This window comes from Ruditapes philippinarum, unplaced genomic scaffold (assembly GCF_026571515.1).
Source record: "Ruditapes philippinarum isolate M1 unplaced genomic scaffold, ASM2657151v2 ctg5587_1_1_1_1, whole genome shotgun sequence".
Taxonomy (NCBI): domain Eukaryota; kingdom Metazoa; phylum Mollusca; class Bivalvia; order Venerida; family Veneridae; genus Ruditapes; species Ruditapes philippinarum.
Window position 1 is genome coordinate 5,815 of NW_026860795.1, and position 16,976 is coordinate 22,790.

The window sequence follows — 16,976 nt, forward strand, 5'->3', positions numbered from 1 at the left end:
CTTGAATAAGAATAGAACATTGGGACCTGAATAATAAAAGAGCATTTACAAATAAACGGTTTGATAGGTCGAGGACTTCTTGACGATGAGAATCCAGTTACTTTCTGAACAGCCAGGTGAGTAACCATCACTTTCGTCAGTAAAATGACATTCAGAGTTAGTGTTCAAAGATTGCACGTTAAACTGCTATTCAAATGAATTATCAGATACCATAAACATTCGAAAAGTGAATATACAATCTTATGCTCTACAATTACACATGGGTATTAATAGAATATTAGCTTGTAAAAAAAGAAATTATTTAATCTATATATGATCAATATTTAGTCTGATAAAACAAATCTATTATTAATTTTTAAAACTTAAAACATTATTGGCTATAATGGATGTGCAATCCAGTAAGGTTTATGAGAAAGACGACAATTTAGAAGACATCCTGCTTGACATCTGCTATAACCATGATACGTCAGTGGCTCCAATGTCAAGGTCATTGTGTCAATACTTTCATGATAACTAAATATATATAACATGTCTATTTACTGAAAATGAAACTGCTGCAAAAAGTACTGAAATTTGTCAGTATTATACGAAACACGTCTTGAGTTCTCGGGTTCATCTTCTCGTGTTCATAATTTTAACTTCATAAATTCGCGATTTCGACATACTGAATTCGTAATTTCAACATATAGAAATACGAGTTTAACTTGTGAATTAAAGATTTCAACTTCATGAATTTACGATTTAAACTTCACGAATTCAACTCCATGAATTCACTATTTCAATTTCATGAATTCACAATTTCATCTTTGTGAAGATGAAATATTGAAAACTGGAAGTTGAAAACATAAATTCATGAAGTTGATTTCGTGAATTCGTGAAGTTTAAACAGTGAACTCATGAAGTTGAATTCGTGAATTCGTGAAGTTTAAACCGTGAATTCATGAAGTTAAATTCGTAAATTCCGTATGTTGAAGAGTTAAAATTGTGAATTCACGAAGATGAAATCGGAAATTCATGCACCGGTCTTTAGATGTATTATCATTTTTATAACTTAATAATAACTGCTCATTTGTTAGCTACTTAAAACTTTATTCTGTAATTGAATACCAAGTATTGTACTCATATTTATTTATTTCATGAATAGACATAACCTTAAATAACATAGTCAGAAACATATTTAGCAATTAGCATCAGGCAATCTAATGTCAACAATGCATTCTCATTAGATTAATAAAATCAACACAACAATTCCCTCTCCCTGATTCTGTTGCATTCAACAAAAGCAAACTTTCAGACAAAAGTGTTATTTACAAGCACTGTAAATCTAAATAAATGCGTTAAGAAACATCAATGTCTCAGTTAAAACAACTTGATATACAAAATCTGATCAGTGGCTTTAATTCCATAACAGGATGAATTCTTTTTTAGCAAAAGTGCTTTTACTGTCATCAATAAATATTTATTTTTTTTCACATCCATAGGCAAACATTATTATTATTATCCAAAACACTGTATTGGAAATTAGATTATTCGAAACTACAGATTTAGTTAAGAGCAATTTTCGCCGGAAAAATACAAAATTCAATTGTTGTCATATAGGAGAAATCCAGTAAACGAAGACCAATCCTCCATGGTTGTGCTTGGATTACTGCATCCATAAAGGAACACAGTGTCCCCGACATTAAGATAAGTCACTATAGACTGGGATATAGCAGCACTTCCTTTGTCTGTATCATCGTTAGTTGGATCAACTCTTATTCTTATCAGATTCTGTCTATTCTTGAAAAGATAACAATATACAGCATCAACCCTTGATGATGACCGTTTCTTTACCAATGTAACAGAAAAATGGTAAACACCGGATTTGCTACAGGTGTAAGTTCCTTTCGAGATACTATAATCATTACCATACTGGTAAATGGTATTAGAAAAGGTCAGTTTGTTAATTCCATTGATGTAGCTGTAGGTTTTTGGAGATTTCACTGAGAATGCAGACATGTATGCTGAAAATATATATTAATAAACATACATATTTAACAACACTAACTAACCTTATACAAACATTATAAATATAATACATGAAGTAAGGTGACTCCGGAGGTGAGTGGTCAATGTCGTCGATTTCAAATCACTTGCCCTTAACTGCTTTAGGTTCCAATGAATTCAGATCGTAAAACTTTTTTCAGAGTTATCCGCAGAAATATAAACAGACAAACGTTTTATTATAACTATACAGTAAAAAGGATAAAGGTCCCTATATGTATCATTGATGGGGTCTGAATATGAGCATTTCCGATTGTGATTTTCCAACTTAAAATATCGTACAGATTTTTCAAAAGGAACAACACGTTTTAATTTATACAGATGTATATCATGGTCAACAAAGTATAAGATTAGATCAAGGAATACTGGTCCAACTAATTGTCCGCAGTTGACAACAGTTAACCAGGCATAGATTAGTGTTGTTAATGCTGTATAATCGAATGTTCTTTTTCTAAAGACGGACAGTACTTTAACCCTTTACCTCATATATACGCGAAACAACGCACTTTCGACTCCCCCTTTTTAAGGCCTGAAATAATGTCCTATTTGGGCCCCAAACACATGTTTTTCGTTTGAGAAATGTTGCTAAAAAAGTGAGCACTTTTTGGGCGCTGCCCCCCATCCAAAAGATACATCAGGGGGTTGCCAGAAGGGGGATGTGCCCCCTTCTGTTTTTTTTGGGGGGGGGCGGGGTTGAATGGGGGGCGGCGGAGTCCCCCTCATCGCCAAGAAAATTTTGGACTTGTCAGAGGCTTAAAAATGACCCAAGGTCGATCATAAGGTAACGTGTAACCAACGCTGAAAAGCCTTTGACTCTATCTCAATCCTTTGAAAAGTTGCAGCACTTTGAAATAAATTTTGATGGAAAAAATCGAGGCAAAATAGTGTTTTTTGGCAATTTTGAGATATCCCCTCGTTGCCATGGTAACAGGAAATTTAAGACTGAGCATGTCGTTACAAAGGCAATGGTCCAGTCAACATTTGTGCCAAGTTTGATTAGTATTGAAGCATTTTTTTCTAGTTTCATAGCAGTTTGAACTTGTAAGAGAAGGCTTTTCAGTGTAAATGGCCATTTTTCACAATAAGCTCTTGGGGGAAAGGCTTAACTAAAAATATTATAAATGTTACAAAACAACAATTTTTCATCAAAATTAGGTAAAACACCACATGTTAACATGGAAAAACTAGATTTTGGGTGATTCCAAAGTATTTCATCATTTTTGGTTAACCCTTTACCTCATATATACGCGAAACAACGTACTTTCGACCCCCCCTTTTTAAGGCCTGAAATAGTGAAAAAAGTGTCCTATTTGGGCCCAAAACACATTTTTTCGTTTGAGAAATGTCGCTAAAAAAGTGAGCACTTTTTCGGCGCTGCCCCCCACCCAAAAGATACATCAGGGGGTTGCCAGAAGGGGGATCGCAAAGAAAATTTTGGACTTGTGACAGGCTTAAAATGACCCCAAGTCGATCATCAGCTAACGTGTAACCAACGCTGAAAAGCCTTTGACTCTATCTCAATCCCTTGAGAAGTTGCAGCACTTTGAAATAATTTTTGATGGAAAAAAATCGAGGCAAAATAGTGATTTCTGGCAATTTTGAGATGTCCCCTCGTTGCCATGGTACAGGAAATTTAAGACTGAGCATGTCGTTACAAAGGCAATGGTCTAGTCAACATTTATGCCAAGTTTGATTAGTATTGAAGCATTTATCATAGTTTCATAGCAGTTTGAACTTGTAACAGGAGGCTTTTCAGTGAAAATGGCCATTTTTCACAATATACTCATGGGGGAAAGGGTTAACTAAAAAATTATAAATGTTACAAAACAACAATTTTTCACCGAAATTAGGTAAAAGACCACATGTTAACATGGAAAAACTAGATTTTGGGTGATTCCAAAGTTTTTCATCATTTTTTGTTAACCCTTTACCCCATATATACGCGAAAAAACGTACTTTCGACCCCCCCCCCCCATTTTTAAGGCCTAAAATAGTGAAAAAATGTCCTATTTGGGCCCTGTTTGAGAAATGTTGCTTAAAAAAAGTGAGCACTTTTTCGGCGCTGCCCACCATCCAAAAGATACTTCAGGGGTTTTCCAGAAGGGGGATGTGGCTTAAAATGACCCCAGGTCGATCATAAGGTAACGTGTAACCAACGCTGAAAAGCCTTTGACTCTATCTCAATCCCTTGAGAAGTTGCAGCACTTTGAAATAAATTTTAATGGAGAAAATCGAGGAAAAATAGTGATTTTTGGCAATTTTGAGATGTCCCCTCGTTGCCATTGTAACAGAAAATTTAAGACTGAGCATGTCGTTACAAAGGCAATGGTCCAGTCAACATTTGTGCCAAGTTTGATTAGTATTGAAGCATTTTTCACAGTTTCATAGCAGTTTGAACTTGTAAGAGGAGGCTTTTCAGTGAAAATGCCCCTTTTCACAATATGCTCATGGGGGAAAGGGTTAAACATAATACCTGTATGCACAAAATAACGGTGTAATTGGGAAGGCAATGTGTCGGTAAATTAGAATAAGGATGATAATTTTCTGAGCCTCCTTAGCACCAGATTTAAAAACAGGCAAACCCGAGCAACTGTCAGCTTATCTGCCTGCCTTAACTTTTAAAAACGGTTCTTTATTTAAGCTAATTAATATACTTGAACAGTTTCCTCTTGAGCATTGACTACTCTGTAAACTTTCCCCAATACAATCCTTCCCTTTATTCTCGGGTATTGGATTCGTACATCTTCTTGTCCGTAGTTGCCGTCCATTGCCACACGTAACGTCACATGTAGTCCAGCCTGACCAATGTGCCCATCGACCGTCGACTGGAAATTAATAAAACACTTTATTAAAGTTTTAAAAGTTCTAAAACGTAATATATTCATGTATTTTATTCAAAAATCTGAAAAGAATTGCTTAGTATTTTAAGTTTTACCACATTCAAACATTAAAGGCACATAATGCCTCAATAAGCCGTATTTTTATGGTTAAGATCATCTTAAATGATTAACAAATGGAGATAGTAGATTTAAACGTGCAGTAATGTCTCATAAAGGTAGCAAAATATAAACAAAGTAGTATTCTGACTTTTATACAACATACTATTTCACTATAATCATTTAAATTGCTTAAAAAGCAAAAAAACAGCAAATGTTAGTACATCTATATGGCAAATGAGTAATGTTTTGGAAACTGTAACAAGATACACATATGAGTTCACCGTATTAGCCCGGTACATGGGTACTAGAAAGAAATAAGTACAACCTTTATGTTATGACAGGGAAAAAAGAAAACGAATTTATATGACTACAAGAGAATTCACCTCTATATATGTCTCCAAGAAATTGTTTTTGATTTTATTCAATTTTATAACCATACTGTTAATTTAACACCAAAGTAAATCTTAAATACTGTGTTTGTCCCATTTTATTTGAGTTAATAGTGTTTCAACGCTGTTCACTTTGAGGTCATGCCCAAAAATTTATAAATATTATGAAACAACGGAGTGAGAACATGATCTGAAATTTAATACACATTTAGACCTACAGCAAATAGTACAAAAATCTTGAATATCAAACTATTAACTCTCAAAAATTTACACAGTTTACACAATTTACACAATATGTGAAAAATATACTTGAACAGGTTCTTATAGAGCATTGACTAGTCTGTAAACTTTCCCCTAAACAATCCCTTCCTTTATTATCGGGCGTTGGATTTGTACATGTTCTTATTCGTAGTTGCTGTCCCTTGCCACATGTTACGTCACATGAAGACCAGTTTGACCAATGTGCCCATCGACCATCGACTGTAAATTAACAACACGATTATCAAACTTATAAATATTATCAAATATGTTTATGATTCAAACTGAATGAAATGCAGCTTACTTTTTATAACTTATTTCAATACTAGTAGTAACTCAACCTATCCTATCCTCCTTAAGAAACATAAGCCCTAACACTAGATTTTGTTCAAACCTTTGATATTCACCTAAACATACGTTTAAGAAGATGCAGTAGTGTTACGAAATTTATGTTTCCAGTCTTTTAGTATTTAAGAAGCACGAACGCTTTTGTAAAGAGCACGTAGGTCTTGAAAATGATAGAGTTGAGCAGCCACAGAGCGTTTCGAGGACGGTTGAAAAATAAACACTCATTTTGCTATTGAAAATTCCTCAAAGAAAATAAAAACTTTGGTGTTTAAAAATCATAGATGCCTTTGTAATAGGTTAAACTTAAAATAAATTATTTCAGGTTTTTCTCTGTTGTTTTTCAGAAGTTTGTTCTAGCAATACAAGTACCTGGACAACTGCCTTTTGAGCATTCAGCGGTTTGTAATGTTTCTCCAATACATTCGATCTCAGTATTTGTTTGAACAACTTGATTTGTGCAAGTTCTCGTACGTTGATGAGTTCCTTTGCCACACGTGACGTCACATTCAGCCCAGCCTGACCACTGTGTCCATTGACCTTCGACTAGAAATATTGTATGCTTTTAATATGCAGGTAATTGAATAAACAACGTTACTCAAGAAAGTGAACGGTAGTGGAACTTTTGACCAATGGGGAGGAGAGTATGCTTTCATATATAAATTCCATTTTAAGATAAATGCTATTTTAGGACTTTATAATGCTTAGGAAAATGCCTTTAGCAATATGAATTTGATTTGATTACGGTATATGCCATTATGTAAAACACGTAAAAAAAACTGGTATGCATTAAAGGAGCGAGACAATATAGATATATGTTGATAGGGCACAAGAAAGTAGACGGTTTAGGGATTGAACTGTTTTTGCAACTTTTAACTCAAATGTCTGAATAAAATTTGTTTAAGATTTTATGTCAAGCGATTTCGTATGTTCAAGTATGAAATAACAGTAAATCATTATATTTCTTTTCCAACTTTCCGTAGAAAAAACGTGAATTAAAAAAAATCTTCCTATGTCTTGAAATTAAGATATTTTCTATTACACTTTAGACACATTACCTGGACAGTTGTCTTTTAAGCACTCACTGCTCTCAACACCTTCTCCAATACAGTCATTTCCCTTATTCGCAGGCAGTGGATTTGTACAAGTTCTTGTCCGTATGTGCGTTCCGTTACCACATGTTACGTCACACGATGTCCAACTTGACCAATCTGTCCAATGACCATCAACTTGAGTTTTGAATAAAATGTGTATAGATTTTAAGATATTAAACTGTATAAAGCTATGAACACTTTTAACTAACATAAATTTAAAATTTATTTGAAAATATAATCATTAATATACACATTTTTGTATTGAATTTCATATATTGAAATTGTAGGAAAACAACAAAAAACACTAACTTACCTGAATGTTTCGGAACAAACAGGATTATAACTAAAGATATAAGTGTAATGTAAAGAACAATTATCAGCACTGTCATGGTATATATCACATATTTGAGTCGCTTCAAGTTATTTTCCTGAATTCCGGTATCAACTTTAGGTTTACCTAAATCTTCTAATTTAAGTGTTTCATAAGGCGAATCTTCAACAGTTTGTGTCCTGAATCCGGTTTGTCTTTTGGAGACGATTGTGGTGTTTTCATATACAACAGTATCCTTCCATAAACTGGGTTCAGTAATATCAGATTCAATAGCATCCTGATCCATTTTCCTGAAACATAAGATTTGAATATCACCTTCGCTGATTTGCAATCAATATACGTACAGCCATAACGCTTCCGTTCTACCGCGACTGTTAAAACTGTTATCTAATTTTGACAAAATAAATAACCTTACAGATAAAAGCTTAGTTACGAAATATGTCGTAAGATAGATAGCTTTTATTACTTCCTGATGGCTTGTAATTTGATTTTTTTGCACTGCTTTAAATGCACATTAACAATAGTAAGGAACAAAATGTGTTTTATAATGCTGTATGAATAAATTTAGAACATGTGAATGGCTTACAAGTAGTAGACAATAGCACTGAATGTGAACTGTTTTCTAATTATGGAACAAATATAAACAAAATGGTATTCCGGCTTCCATAGAAAACGTAAAATCATTCCAATTATAGTAATGGCCAAAGAATCAAACACTGGCTCAGGTAAATAGTCAAGGAGTAATTTTAATGAAATTTGTGCAGGATAACAAATATAAAAAGCTTTTGAAACGAAAGATAGCATTTTTGATGATTTATTGGCCTTATAAACATGAATCTAAATGTCAAAGAACTAACCAGTTGATAAAATACTAACAAAATACAGTAATGAATTTAACTCTTTCACAAGAAGTGTCGACGGCTTTATTCATCTTCATGCATTTTGAAAAGATCTTACATTACATTTTCAGTTATCAACAACTACATTGCTTTTAAAATAGTTAAGCGATCTATGTCACGGTTTAAAAAGATAAATCAAAGTGTTAAAATGAAATATTAAGTTATACAATGTATCACTTTGAAAGTTCTTTACTTCATTCAGTAACAAAAAGGAAAGTAGAAGGTATTCTCGAAACATGATACTGGTAATTTCTACTGCAAAAGCAAATATATTTTATCAAGATATATTTTCTCCAAGCTCACGAACAATTACTATGTATGTTTTCAAATTCACCTTTGAAGGTAACAATGGAAGCTAAATTTAAACCACCAAACTTTGAAGTTATGTTATTGAATTTCTATGTTATTCACGACGCCTTATATAAGTACGACGTGCTATATTTAGGAGATGAAAAATGTGCTTTTTAATTGGAAATGTATTGTTTAAATTGATAGACCTAGTAATGTAAATTTAAAGTGTTATCACTTTTTGTACGAATATATTAAATACGTGTGCCACTGCTGCTGTCAGTTACATTCACATTAATAGGGGAAATGGGGAAATGAACGTCACTGTTGTATATCCTGTCAGAATTATGAATCATGTTTTTGGTATAACACTTAAGATATCGTTTGCCTTTTACGTCTTATGTGTGATACGCATATATACATATTAAACATATCTATTTTCAAAATTTTCAATCACAAAGTGGAATTACTTTTGGGGGAGAGCGAAAACGCTTTAATAGCGACATTATTTTTGGCACGAGCGAATACCTGAGAAAAATCACAGACGTTTCGTAAATTTCATAACTTAGTTGTATATCCTTCTAAGTGCAACGCGAAATTATCTGGACACTATGTAAATACTTGTCTTTGCAACTACATGTATCTTCAAAATGTTTTGCTGTATGGTAACGGGAATTTATTTACACATATGCTTGTAAATATAGATTCATTAATCATTGTGTTACAAGAAAGACATAAGATAAACGGTTTGACTTGTTTTATCTCTGCAAATGGGCAGTAATTAAAGAAAAGATAATCATAAAATTTAATGATAATTGTAACCGTTTTTAGCGCACCAAATATTTCAGATATGAACGATTTGCTAACTACGTCATAGAAAAACCCTGGTCGAAATTAGTTGCGATGCTTAGTTGAAATTAATATTTTTAAAAGTTCTTAACAAGTTAATTGTATTGATATAGTAGGAATCCGGTTATAGAAGACCAATATTCCACGTGCGTACTTGGATTGCTGCACCCAGAAAGGTACACAGTGTCCCTAACATCAAGATTTATCTGGATAGACTGAGAGATAGCAGCATTTCCTTTGTCAGCATCATCGTCGGTTGGATCATCTGGTATGCTTATCAGATCCTGTCTATTCTTGTAAAGGGAACAAGAAAACAAGATCAATCCTTCAAAATGATCGTTTCTTTACCAATGTTGCAAAAAATAGTATGCTCCGGGTTTTTTACAGGTTTAAGTTCCTGTTTAGGTATTAAAGTCATCGCCATACTGGTAAATTGTACTGGAAAAGGTCAGTATCGAAATTCCATTGATGTTGCTGTTGGTTTTCACAGATATGCAGACATGAATGGTGAAATACAATCCCTTCCTTTATTCGCGAACATTGGATTTGTACATCTTCTTGTTCGTAATTGCCTTCCCTTACCACACGTGACGTCACATTGGGTCCAACTTGACCAAAAATGACCACTGACCATCAACTGTATATAGAAAACAATGTTCATGTGAGATAGTTATTTCGACTTACATTATTTTGTCGATTCTGTTTAACCTTTTCAATTTCTTTAAAGTAAGTAACTATAGGTTTATGAAAGCAGTAAGATATTAAAGTCAGTCTTGATGCTGCCCGATCACTTGTGTTTATAATTTCAAATATTTAAATATTCATTCTGAATCCTCCACTAGTAAAGCTGGCAAGTCGCCATATGACCTTTGAGACATGTGTTGGTGCGACGTAAAACCCATCCACAACATTACAAGATATTTTCAAAAATGCGTTATAATTAAACAGAACTTAACGAAACATATTAGAATTCATTTTCTCAAACATCTTCCTACGTTTATGTAAGTTTAATGTTAAGGAACACAATTACTTATTCAATATGTGAGGTTTCAGAGACACAGACTATGATTTAATATGATTTGTTACAAAACAGAAAGGCATTAATAATTAAATTTTGTATAAATATTTGAGAGAAATATGTATTACATTAAAAATAAAAAAAAACAATATCTAGGATTATTTCAAATATATATCATTCTTTTAGAATTATTCTAAGGTTGATTTTGAAGTTCTTTTATTTATTCCCTTTTTCATTTGATCTGGGCAGTTGTCTAGGCAGTTTTCTTTTAAGCGTTCGGCAGTTTGTGAATTTTTCCCAGCAACATCGTGTCCAATTTTTGCTGGAAATGGATTCTCAAGTTCTCAAACGTCAATGAGTTCCTTTTCCACACGTGACTTCACATGAAGTCTAGCTTGACCAGTGTGCCCATTGACAATGGACTGAAATATGTCAAAGGGAGACATAGGCAAAATTTTCATTTCTTCGTTTTGGTAACTTACATTCATTATTCTGTAAATGTCCCCAAAAGCAAATACACTAGGCAGTCGAAGAAACAAACCTTTCTCCTTATAGAAATTAAATGGTGGTTTTCTAACTTGACCCACGTGGGTCAGGTTAGAGCGTTAATATTTCACAACAGTTGTCAAAGTAAAGTCTGGAAACGTTATAGAACATGTCAAATGAATGACTTAGACTTTTTTCAATCATACAATACCCTAAATATCTGTTGTTGTAACTTCCAGGGTTTGTTCAAGTCACATGAATTGTTTTCAAACTACTCGTGATTTTGTCGGCGTCTAAATTTCGTTCAACATGTATTGATATATTTACGCTTCAAACCCAAAATATATAGAATTCATACAGAAATTCAAGTTGGGACTTAATATCATTTTAGCGTGATTTGAGTACATAAGATTATTTTTATATTTTTGTCATTAATTTGCCTGAGTATCCCTTTAATGTTAACGCTTATCTTATAATAAAAGTTAACTGGTTCCTTCGACGCATACAGTACAACAGGGAACGTGATAAGATTGATATAAACAGCACTTATCAACACTCTCAATACATTTAGCACACAATTTAGACGATTCAGATTTTCATCAACTCCAGTTAATAGAGTCACCAAATATTAATGTTTCATAATATTCCTTTTCGATGCCCTTTGGTTCGGTTGTATGTTATTCAGGGAATCACCCCCAGAATTCTAGGAGTTGTTGTTAGGTGTTAGATTAACTGCCAAGTCCCGTTAGTGAAAGACATGTAAACCCACGTCGGTGTAACAAGTAGAGAAGCTTTTGATGACAAAATGTTTGTCTTTCTGTCGTGATTCGTAGAAGGGCATTGAGTACCTATATTCAGCTATGCTGTCTGCCTACTGATCGATGCCAAAATTGTCGTCATATAAAATAAACAAGAGTTACATTCAATTTGTTAGAAAGATTATGGTCAAAATCAATCATGTGGTTAAGGAGAAGATGTTATTTGAAGAAATTGTGGACAACTACGAACGACGACACACTGCCATTACAAAAGCACACCCCTGAGCACTTTGTGCTCAACAGAGCTAAAAACATTAGGTAAATGTCGGGGTTTGTTGGCATAGTTTAATCAATAAAATCGTGTTAAAGTCAACTGAAATTAACAAGATTTATAGATATAAAAGTAAGAAGGACAATTTGAATGTATTAATTATTATGTATTAGAAACTGAAAGTACAAATTGTATACCTGTTGACGATGTTTCCTATGCAATTGTAACTGGATGCTAATGGTTATTTTTAATTAGATTCGGAATGTCAGACATGTGATAAAAATACAATGATAATAATAATAATAATAATAATAATAATAATAATGATAATTATAATAATAATAATAATAATAATAATGAAAATAATAATAATAATAATAATAATAATAATGATAATAATAATAATAATAATAATAATAATAATAAAAATAATAATAATAATAATAAAGCATATTATACGTATACGAGACTGAATAGGTAATACATAATGTATATGATTATCATCATACACTTTTATAGGAATGATGTCGTTGTTGTGCAATTCAAACATTTATGGCGGAATAACGGCGCCTTTTTGATATTATATAATACACAGAGGAATACTGTTCTGTAGGCAAATTCTACATTTCTTAGGGGATTTGGACCAAACTGTTACAAAAGATGGTCATCAAGTGACTTGGAGAATATTGTCTTTGCCAGTCAAACATTCTTTTTTTAAACAGAGAAATACACTTTTGTTTCCGATTCCTCCTACATTTCTCAAGTGATATTGGCTAGCTTACACAGAAGCTTTGTCATTAAGTGCCCTTGCAAATATTGTTAGTATTTCTTGATCCAAACATTTTGGCGGAGTTAAGGCTCTTTATTGATTGTTGCTTACAAAACAAACAAACAAACAAAAAGATGTATTTACTTAAATGTATTTTTTCTCTGATTTACAATATCATAAGCAAACAACCATGCACTCGACCGCTTTGATGTGAAATCTTTATAAGACAAAATCAATTTTTCATTATTTTTTTCTCTTTTATCAAATTTTTTTATACCGTAATAAGTTTTAGAACTTGCATGGCATAACCGGTAGATCAAATACACATTAAAATTATTTTTATTGCTTAATCTCATGTAATATATCAAGCGATTGAAATTTAAATTTACTTTTGATGTCATTCTATTTTTACAAATTAATTGACTTATCATTTTGATCTGGTAAAACATAAAAAATGCCTAAACCAGCTACTTCTTGTTGTTTTTATTTTTAATTCAGTATTTAAAAGGGAGGATATAATTATATTATCATATATTATAAAGAAGATATTTGTTAAGTTCAGTGTAAGATATTTTTAACAAGTGAGCACCAAAAGGTATATTGGAAGGTTATATGGACTTTTGTTGTTCACGAAATGAAATATATTTCGATCTTACACAAAACTTAACAATTTTTCTTTTAATTATATGCAAAGAAACGTTTAGCAAGGCATTTTAACCTAATACTAAATGACAAGCGCGCCAAATAATAATACAACGTGACGTCATTTACGACATCACGTCATTAAGTTGGTTTCCAGTACTGTGCGCTGGTATTTCACTGATACAACTTAACGGACTTAAATTCAAAACAGTGAAAAATATCAAATTGATAATTTGACTGTTTCAAACATTGAAATATCAGTTTTTATTTCACTGATATGTTTCTATAAACCACCGATAAGCATGTAATAACACTTTATACTTCTAGTGCGATTGCGCGTTCATCAGTTCCCTTTTACGAGTACTCATATCGAGAAAAACAAAACAACAACAACAACAACAACAACAAAACAAAACAACAACAACAACATCTCGATAAAACCTTTCGTTTAAGTATTTTTTTCTCATCCTGATGCATTAAAATGTGAAACTTGCTGTAATTAATGATAATAAGCGAAAACACGGCCGAGCAGGGACCACTCTCGAAGTTTTCTTATTTCAAAGGCAAACACATCAGCGGAGATTAATCAACAACAACAAAAATACTTTTGTACAAAATTGAATAAATATTTCATATTTGACCTTATATAGATAGAAAGATAGATTTATTTCGGCACAAAGGTAAACATGTTACATGATAAACAAACACAATATAGATTAAAACAATTACAAATAAATGAATAAATAAATATGTATATAAATAAATAAATAAATAAAAAATAAATAAATAAATAAATAAATAAATAAATAAATAAATAAATAAAGAATAAATAAATAAATAAATAAATAAATAAATGAATGAATGAATGAATGAATGAATGAATGAATGAATGAATGAATAAATACTATATTATGTAAACCATGACATGTTCCCAAAACCAAGGAGCAAACTTTTATTTCCATTGTGGTCCTTAGCATTTAGTGGCATGAAAAAGAGAGGTCTTTTATAAAAGAAAAAAATCACTTATTATAAGAAAAATCACATTGATTAAGGATATCATTTAAAATTATCACAATTTAAAATGTAAAGTAATGTAATTCATAAAAAGTCAGTATCACATAAAGAAATAATCATGTGCATATTATGAAAAGATTACATTAAAAAATTATCACAGTTGTTATGAATATGTAAGGAAAGAACAATAGACAATAGAAGTTTACAAGCAACAGTTGTATAGAAATTGTTAAAAGTCTCAGCAAAAAGTTTATTATCAAAACAAACCTTTTCACCAATTTTTAAACAAATATTAGAACTAGATGAAGAAGATCCTTTCTTAGATGGCAGCCCACCTTGACAGTCGTTTTAATTTACTAATCAAGGTCATATTTTAATTTTTAACATGATCATTGTCACAGTCTAGACCATGGTAAGTCAAGGTCATTTGTGAATTGTTCAACATGTCGGTTTTGATATTGATGCCATTTTATCCAAGTATGAAAATGTTTTGTTAATAAATAAAAAGTTATCTCAACTTAAGCAATATTCAATTATTTGACTTTGATGGTCAGAGTCATTTTAAGGTCAAGATGAAATCTGAAAAAAATCAACATTTTGGTTTTGACTTAGTGTTGTTTTGGCCCGTTTAAGTATCTTTTAAAAATCTAAATTTGACGATCAAGGTCATTTATAGATCAGAGTCATATCTGAATTAATTATCATGTTGGTTTGGTCACAAGTGTTGTTTTGTCAAAGTATGAGTAAAATATGTAAGGAATTTTTTAATTAATTATTAATAAGAATTAATTACTCGTCTTCATGGTAATAGTGATTTTAATTAAAAGGTCATATAAGTTTTATATTATATTATGTTGGGTAAGTCACTACAATGAATTGTCATGATCATTAGGTATTTTAAGTTTCATATTGATACACTTTATTTTATAGTTTGAAATTATACTTTCCAAAAGGCAATTCTGAATAAGATTCTTAGTAAAAAGGGAGATTACTTAAGAAATATAGCCTTCAGAATTACGACCCTTGTCTTACAGCTGCCTCTTGCCATGTTAAGCAAGCATTTAAAGTTTGACACATATTTAGACAACAACAACGACCCGAAACGATCATAATAGCTTCATTTATTTCTTCGAAATAGACGAGCTAAAATGATGTTCATAATTTCCATACTGCCATCAGTCTATTTCTAAAGTTTTATAAAAACTATTTACAGTAACAGTAATTTATTAGTTATCAGTATATAAATATTTCAGCCATATTTCAAGTCTGTAGTCATAGATTCCAGAGTTTAAACATAGGCATAGGAAGGAAACAAAATCATAAAAATATTTTCAGTACATGGGATCCAATTTTTGTTGACGGATTGACTGACTGCCTTACGGACAGACAAACAGACGGACGAGCGGACTAAAGTAAAACTATAGTCCCCTCCGGTTAAACCATTACTCACCAGATTAAAATGACTTACGGTAAGATAAATATTTGAAGCAATATTATACTTCTGATAGCATCAGTGCGAATTATTTGATAAAGCATATAAGAATTTTTGACATGTTATTAACATTAAACAGAGTGACACAGATTTAAAGATTACTAATTCACATGTATTGAAATTTATTTCACTACTAGCAATGTGCTTCATGAAACACAACATGCAATTGCAACGTTTGTGGATGTACAGTATTTTACGGTGTCCTTATCGTGCCATTTAGAATGTCGTCCGTCGCGTCTAAGGGTAGACACACGACAATGCGAAGTGACATCGCGACAATGCGAAGCGACGCTCGACAACGCGAAGCGATATGCGACAATGCGAAGCGACGCTCGACAGTGTCAAACGATATGTCGCACTGTCGCCTAGAAATGTCGCGGTAAAAAAGGGCGACATTTAAGAAATGTCGCTTCGCGTTGTCGAGTGTCGCTTCGCATTGTCGAGCGTCGCTTCGCGTTGTCGCGATGTCACTTCGCGTTGTCGCGATGTCACTTCGCGTTGTCGCATTGTCACTTCGCATTGTCGAGTGTCGAGGTTGGTAGAAGTGCATACCACGACACTCGACAATGCGAAACGACAACGCGACAATGCGATACGACGCTCGACAATGCGAAGTGACACTCGACATCGCGAAGCGACATTTTTAAAATGTCGAGTAAATGTCGCGTTATTTTTATGATTTTTACACCGCGACGCTCAACATTGCGAAGCGACACTCGACAATGCGAAGCGACACTCGACAACGCGAAGCGATACTCGACAACGCGAAGCGACACTCGACAATGCGAAGCGACATTTGGAATAATATCGTATCGCATTGTCGTGCGTCTACCGGTGCTTGGTCAGAATTTACTAACTCACCGACAAACGGTGCGATCATGGAAGGGGTCGCACTAAACTGCTGACGAATTAGCTGACGATATAGATATATAGGAAACTGCTGACCAGTTAAATAAAGAAGGATTATCGGAAAATGCTGACCAGTTACACAAAGAAGGGAAACATTGAGAGTGTGAAGTTATATAAACACGCCGTAGGGGGTAATAAAAAGATGGGAAATTACTTTTATTCTTTTAATTATATTTTTAATT

At 32.7% G+C, this 16,976-nt stretch overlaps 1 protein-coding gene across 1 annotated transcript in view; it reads right to left on the bottom strand.

The window, feature by feature from the left end:
- Positions 1–1,230: 1,230 nt before the first annotated feature.
- LOC132713421 (uncharacterized) overlaps positions 1,231–16,976 on the bottom strand; it is a 48,383-nt gene continuing 32,637 nt past the window's right edge. Inside the window, exons 11-17 of the mRNA XM_060696014.1 lie at positions 9,590–9,728; positions 7,382–7,732; positions 7,033–7,203; positions 6,347–6,520; positions 5,663–5,851; positions 4,698–4,868; positions 1,231–2,003 (exon numbers count right to left, since the gene is read on the bottom strand). Of these exons, the coding sequence (XP_060551997.1) occupies positions 1,582–2,003; positions 4,698–4,868; positions 5,663–5,851; positions 6,347–6,520; positions 7,033–7,203; positions 7,382–7,732; positions 9,590–9,728 (1,617 nt within the window). The 3' untranslated portion in view covers positions 1,231–1,581. The remainder of the gene's footprint in view (positions 2,004–4,697; positions 4,869–5,662; positions 5,852–6,346; positions 6,521–7,032; positions 7,204–7,381; positions 7,733–9,589; positions 9,729–16,976) is intronic.